Raw genomic sequence first — 7,176 nt, 5'->3', positions numbered from 1 at the left:
GATATCATTGAAAATCCAATAGATAGCTACTTAATCCTTGTATTTATTGTTCCTTGAGTAAAGCCTAATATATAAGACAGGACGAATTTATGTTTTTCTTCTTATGAACCTCATATCTTAGGTAAGGCTGGTGTATGTTATTCTGCGTGTAAAGCCTAATTTGTAAGGTAGAACGAATGTATGTTTTTTTCTCTATACAAGTCTGATACCTAAGACAGAGGTAATATGCGTTTTATTATTAATGTATGGGCATAATCTTTAGGGCAGGTCCGATATATCTTTTCTCTGTATGACGCGTAATTTCTTAGTTGATCAGATCTTTTTTTGTAAATGAACCTTAATTTCTAAGGTACGGACGAATGCACGTTTTTCTCAGATTGAAGCCTAATTTCTAGCAAATCTAAAAGTCAACTTAAAAAATTAAAATAAGTGTCTTTACTCAAATAGAATCATTTTCGTTCGTAGATACTGAAACTTTAAAGTGGATATTTCGAAATATAACAGTTTAACATTTTCTCGTACAACGCACATTTGTATAATTTTTAATATTTTATTTGGTATGGTAACCAGTTGGTACGATTACACATGGTGATGCGATCTGTGTCGACTGACGACGTAAGAAATGGACGAATCAGAAAACACCTGGCGGCAGATAATCGTCACAGTCTATATTTCCGTGTGGTCGGGGAGGATAGAAACAGAAGTACGTATTTTTGTGTCAGGTTCTTTATTTCGAATCGGATTAATTTGACTTTTAATTCCATACGAAAGCTAAAGCTACATATTTGATATATTTCCTTTATAATATTCTTCTTATGTATTTGTATGTGTGTGTGTGTGTGGGGCTTAAAAATATTTTCAAAGAGTGGCACAGCGGGATGTCTGTGGACTTACAACGCTAGAAACTGGGTTTCGATACCCGTGGTGGGCAAAGCACACATAGCCCGTTGTGTAGTTTTGTGTTTAACTTCAAAGAAACAAACATTTCAAGGAAACCTTATTTCTATCATAAAGTGATTTTTACCGCATCTACTGTTTCATTTGCTTTATTTAACCCTTTCCTTTCATTTCTTCCAAAACAAAAAAAAGCAATATATATATAAATATATATAATTCAATTTAATTGAGATGTTTCATTACCTTAAAGTGGTTATATTTATCCATCTAATATAATATTGTACATTCTACATCGTAAGTAGCAATCTATTGTTAAATAAACTAGAACTAAAGTTATTGTCTAATATTGCGATTGAATGTAATTTTAACAATAACTGTTATATGAAATAAAGTTCCTTTAAAAAAATGTTGGGTAAAAAATATATATATTATTTTTCAGCCCTGACGGTAGATGGGGGAGGCGTCAATGCCACTGCTGTTCAAGCTGATATTGGAGCAACGAATGGCATCGTCCACATCATAAATCGAGTATTAGGAATGCCATTCCAGACAGTTAATGAAAAGCTGAATACAGATCCAGAACTGAGGTAACTATCAGCTATCTCATTCTAATATATAACAGTATTAATATATAATATAAAATATAGTTTTTCAACAGAGCTTAGTAAAAAAATTACAGTTTCTATCTGGTCGAATCTATGCTGTAAAAAAAAAAGAATATTTTTTCTAATTGTGATTGACAGTATTTATCGATTTGTTGAAGTATAGTATAAAATTAAATAAAAAATACCTATTAGGATATTTTACATATAAATAGTTAACCGCACTTTACTTGAAAGATTGGTGCATGCTAAATCAGTGGTTGGTGTGTCGCCTTGGATACGAATTATGAAGCCATAACCACACGTTTAGTATTTGCATGTTCAGTTCAGTGCGATATCGCCACGGGAACTCATGGAAGGAGGAATTTAAAAAAGTATTGTTAACGATGTAGAGCCAAATAACACGACGTTTCGAAGAAGAGACTTTCAATAATCTTAATGAAACCGCAAAAACTTACAAAGTAGAGCGTTTGGGATAACAACAGGTTCCGAAACTACATTCTGACTCAGTCTAGAGCAACGTCCTCATCCGCATCATTAAGGTTATAGCTACGAAATAAAGCATGATAACCCAAAAGAGCTACTGTGATGAAGCTGGGTATTCCTCGCAGTGCAGTTACAAAGTTATTAAATAAAGGTAACCCAAAATAGCTACTGTGATGAAGCTTGGTATGCCTCGTAGTGCAGTTACAAAGTAATTAAATAAAGATAACCCAGAAGAGCTACTGTGATGAAGTTTGGTATGCCTCGTAGTGCAGTTACAAAGTTATTAAATAAAGATAACCCAAAAGAGCTACTGTGACGAAGCTTGGTATGCCTCGTAGTGCAGTTACAGAGTTATTAAATAAAGATAACCCAAAAGAGCTACTGTGATGAAGCTTGGTATGCCTCGTAGTGCAGTTACAGAGTTATTAAATAAAGATAACCCTAAAGAGCTACTATAATGAATGTGGGCATACCTCGTAGTGCAGTTACGAAGTTATTAAATAAATATTTCAAGCTAACAAAAGTTCCAAAGCCAAAAGCTTATAAGCTCTAAGTTACAACTCCAAATCAATGGCTGTTTCCAAGAGAAAGATGGCGAAAGAAACTATAATGATAATGATTCCTTCTGACCATATACGTGCAAAGTGTCCTGATGCAGCGTCCTTCATGAATTTTTTTTACAATGGATCAGAGCGAGTACATCAAAGATAGAGATGGTAGTTTTATGGGTAGCAAAGGATCTGAAGCATCTTTCTTATAAAGTGCGATTAACCTCATTGTATAAGAAAACTTTAAAAACGAAATAAAAATGGCAAATAATAAGTGATCATTGTAGCATTTCTTTGCCAAAAACAAGAAACAGTATTCACACCAAAAAAATGACAACAAAGAAATCAATGAAACTTTGATGGTTCCAAATAAGCATGGATATCATATTTAAAATAGAAAAGGAGAAATATCTAAAATATATATTTCGTAGAGACATCTCGGATTTGTTTTTTACAAATATTGTACGTACTTTTAATCTCTCTGAATGATCTTTTCTGAACAGAAAATGTATTTATGTACAAATAATACAATTATATATTTGTTTCAAGTTTTCTAAGTTATTTTCATGTTTTTAATGAAAACTGACTTCTTAAAAGTTAATAAATATTGCATGTAGCTCACATTGTCTAACTTTCTAAACCACATATATATTTAAAACAGCTGTGTATATAAACCAGTGTAGGCGGTGGGTGCTGCTGACTGGTTTCATTTTCTCTAGTTTGTTACTTGTAAGTTAGGGACAGAGAGCCCTCGAGTAGATATGTGCATAATTCAACAAAAAAAATATCCCACTAAAATTCAAAATTCTTAACGTTTAGTGACTTAGTGGTATGTCTGCGGACTTACAATGCTAAAACTCTGGTTTCGATACTCGTGGTGGGCACAGCACAGATAGCCCATTGTGTAGCTTTGTGCTTAATTACAAACAGCTAGTATACGATAAAAAAAAAAAACGCACGTCACAAATACTCTAGTTTGTTTTGTGTAAAACAAATTATATGTCTGTTTGGTTTTTGTTCAGGACTTTGCACTTATTTTTATTATCTCGGAAGCTCTAGAATCAAATTTTTACACAGTCAACTAGTATTGTAATGTGGTATGAAACTGTTCAATTATCTTACAAGAAAGTAAAAATGGAAGTAAATTTCGGTATCTTTTTTATTTATAAGAGAGTCATATCAGCTGAGCTTGGTAGATGGCTGGAACAATAAGTTAAAGGACAGGAGGAATAACTTCACGTTTTTCGTGCCCAGTGAAACGGCATGGGAACGATTGAAGGCAGAATACCCCACGGAACACAAACAGATTCACATGGAGATGTACAGTAACCAAGTCAAGAAGGTAACGCTAGGCATCGAATCCTCTACTGACACGGTTATTTAAATAGCGTATTGACCACTACTATTTCTGTCGTATCTCAACCGGCCTGATAAATCCTGGTATTAGGTAATAGGTCTCGTCGGCACTGAATATAGCAGATGTAGTGTGGTTGATGTATTATTACTTTCACTCACGCGTTCTTATAATATGTTTGAGAAACTTAGAAGTAAAATGTTTACCTTTCAATCTGGTTAACGGTGTGAACTTTTTTATTGAACTTTGATGACCTATAACTAAGTTATTCAAAAATGTTTTAACGTACTTTCCAACTCCAGTTTTTTCATGTGAAATAAGTAATATTTATTTGGAAACAAAATCAATTAGTATACATGACTATAAAATAGCCCATAAACAAGATATGTTATTTGTATAGACTATAAAAAAAATTCCACCCTCAGATATTTTCATGCCACAGAGATTCCTGACACCTACTATATTTTCGTATTGAAGCACCTGTCAAAACGTAATGAAACTGCCTTTATCAGTTTCCAAGAGTGCTTTATCCTCTAGTTTTATCGATTAGTATTATACGTGTTCTTCTTCAAATAAATAAGGTTTATTCAACTTCAACTGTCACTTTTCTAGAAAAAAAAATTGTAGAGCCATTAATATTGTTGTAAATAAATAACATTCGTTCGTACTTTTAACGGTAGCGTCGATGAATTATTTGCATAAAATAATTATATTATGTCATTACATTAAAATGGCTCAGTTTTTCTTCACCCTCTCCCTCCACCAGCGGGTCAGCGGTTAGTTTATGGACTTACAACGCTAAAATTCGGGATTCGATTCTATGTGGTGGACACAGCACATATATCCTATTCTGTAGCGTTGTGTTAAAAAAACAAAATGAAACAACCCTCAAATTATGAACCTTGTTTTATACTTGGTCCAAATTTTGTATCATCATATTGAGTAATTTTACGTTTGTCCTTGTTACAACACTCAGTATAAAAAGCTTTCCAAAACTTCGGATGAAATATACATTTTATATATGAAACTGACAAAGGACAGCAGACGTAATTAGTAGGGTTAACTGCAATATTAGTGATATCGTTGTAATGGACTCAAAAACAATCTGGTACATACATATTCATGCCAGAGTTATATGTAAATTACTATGTTTCCCTCGTCATTTGAAAACAGCCATATGCTTAGGATTTTATGCCTTTCATTCATTCATTGTTAAGCCCATATTAGGATATTTATTCGACAATTTTAGAAATACATGAAGTAATGTGCATTTCGGGACAGTTCGCCATTTTTTTTTTTAGGTTTTGTACGTCCCAGAAAAGAAAAAAAAAAGACCGGTAAAATAGTGTCTCGTCAAAAATTAATTAAACTAAACAGATTTAAGTGTAAAATTATAAATACAGAATATATTAATATTAATTTCCCTCAAGTAGATAGATATTCACGATAGACTTAAGGTTGTAAACTGGTTGAGCAGGCATGGTTTGATAGTTAGTGTGTCTGGACTATGAATTCTAGAATCTGTTGTTTTAGGCCCGTTGCTGAAAAGAAAAAAAACGCATTCCAAATTTTGGGGACATTGATGTGTTATAAGAGCGAAAGTCAAATCCCAGTACACGATCAGACAAGAGTAGGGAAAGAGTTGACACGTGGGTATTGTTGACCAGCTACATTCCCTCTAGCGGCATAGCTGTACATCTGCGGAGTTACAACGCTAGATACCCGTGTAGCTTTGTGCTGAACTTCAAACAAACAAACCCTCTAGCGTATAAATTCAAAATTGGGGGCGATTATGCACAGAAAAACCTTATTGTAGCTTTGCACGAAATCGTTAAAATTTCTAAACTTGTCATAAAAGAACAGTGCTGAAAGTTAAGTTTTTATTTTTCAGTCGCGCGTTCTGGTTTGTAAATTCACGACGTATAAATAAAATTGATATAAAAGCCTAATAGCCACCATTCTGCTTTCAGATATTGGATCGGCATCTGGTTGTAGGAGAGGAACTGTCTTCTCAAGATCTGGGACGACATGGACAGGTTAACACAATTTACGGTGTCTTTAAGATTGAAAGTGGATATGGCTATGGTGAGATTTTGATTTGTTTCTTATAACGTAAAACGTTATACAATTAGATAAATGATTGTTTCGCAAAGGGACGAGTTTTTATATTGGTTGAAATTACTACTTTTTTTTTCTTAATTTAGAATTTTGTGTTGATGAAATTTCGATCTCCATATTGAGAAAATAATGAACGTTCCTGAAAAAAAAAAATGTATACTTTTATGAAGTATTTTAATTTTGAAGTTTTTGTTGCTTGATCATTGAAAATAATCTTTTGTCGAACCTTCTTTCAGGAGAACTGTCTGTGGAATGGGAAAATCTCAGGGCTACTATTGTTCGCCCAGATATTCAAGCCACTAATGGATTCATTCACGTCATTGATCGTGTCATGATGAAGCCTCGCGACTTATCGAGAACAGGGGGTAGTGCAACAGTCTCGGTATCAGGAGCTACGGTTTTAGTCAGCTTGGCGCTTTTGCGTAGAATGTAACTTTCCCCTTCCTTGGATTCCCATCCCTCCCAAATGAAACGATAAAGTTTGCGCAGGCTGGCTGTAATATGCGTCTGTTTTCCATGGACGTGAGGAACTTTGGAAATGTATGTTCTGTGGTATTATTAAGAACTTAGTGGAACTACCCCGAAACCATATAAAATGATATCTGATAAAATTGGTATACTGCGAACATGGAAGAGAGGGAGAAAGATATGGGTGACCCGACCTTAGATTGCACATTACACTCGAGAAAAATATACATCAGCTTTAGCTTAGAAATAGGCTTCACACATATAAAACACGCACCATTATTATCTTACCAATTAATCTTCCCACAGAGAAAACATATTTATCTTACTTTACAAATGAAACTTTACAAAGAAAAATACACACTCGTCCTACCTTAGGAATTAGGCCTCACTCAGAAAGAAACACACATCAACACTAATTTAGATATCAGGGTCTACTAGAGAAAAATACACACTCGTACTACCTTAGGAATTAGGCTTCACTCAGAAAGAAACGCACATCAACACTAATTTAGATATCAGGCTCTACGAGAGAAAATACACACTCGTCCTACCTTAAAGATCAAGCTTTAATCATTGAATAACATACACCGCGCTTACCTTACCGATTAAGTTACACACAGAGAAAACATGCATATTTAGTACATTAGAAATTAAACTAAAACACGAAAAACACACACACACACCTACTTAAAAAATGGTTTCA

General features: G+C 33.9%; 1 protein-coding gene across 1 annotated transcript in view; it reads left to right on the top strand.

The window, feature by feature from the left end:
- The window catches only part of LOC106457281 (fasciclin-1-like), a 99,571-nt gene extending 92,916 nt beyond the window's left edge, over positions 1-6,655 (top strand). The window contains exons 9-13 of the mRNA XM_022383144.1: positions 571-703; positions 1,337-1,484; positions 3,704-3,875; positions 5,858-5,972; positions 6,242-6,655. Of these exons, the coding sequence (XP_022238852.1) occupies positions 571-703; positions 1,337-1,484; positions 3,704-3,875; positions 5,858-5,972; positions 6,242-6,438 (765 nt within the window). The 3' untranslated portion in view covers positions 6,439-6,655. The remainder of the gene's footprint in view (positions 1-570; positions 704-1,336; positions 1,485-3,703; positions 3,876-5,857; positions 5,973-6,241) is intronic.
- The last annotated feature ends 521 nt before the right edge of the window (positions 6,656-7,176 follow it).

The sequence above is a fragment of the Limulus polyphemus genome, unplaced genomic scaffold (assembly GCF_000517525.1).
Source record: "Limulus polyphemus unplaced genomic scaffold, Limulus_polyphemus-2.1.2 Scaffold311, whole genome shotgun sequence".
Lineage (NCBI taxonomy): Eukaryota > Metazoa > Arthropoda > Merostomata > Xiphosura > Limulidae > Limulus > Limulus polyphemus.
This window is presented reverse-complemented; position numbering and strand designations above follow the sequence as displayed.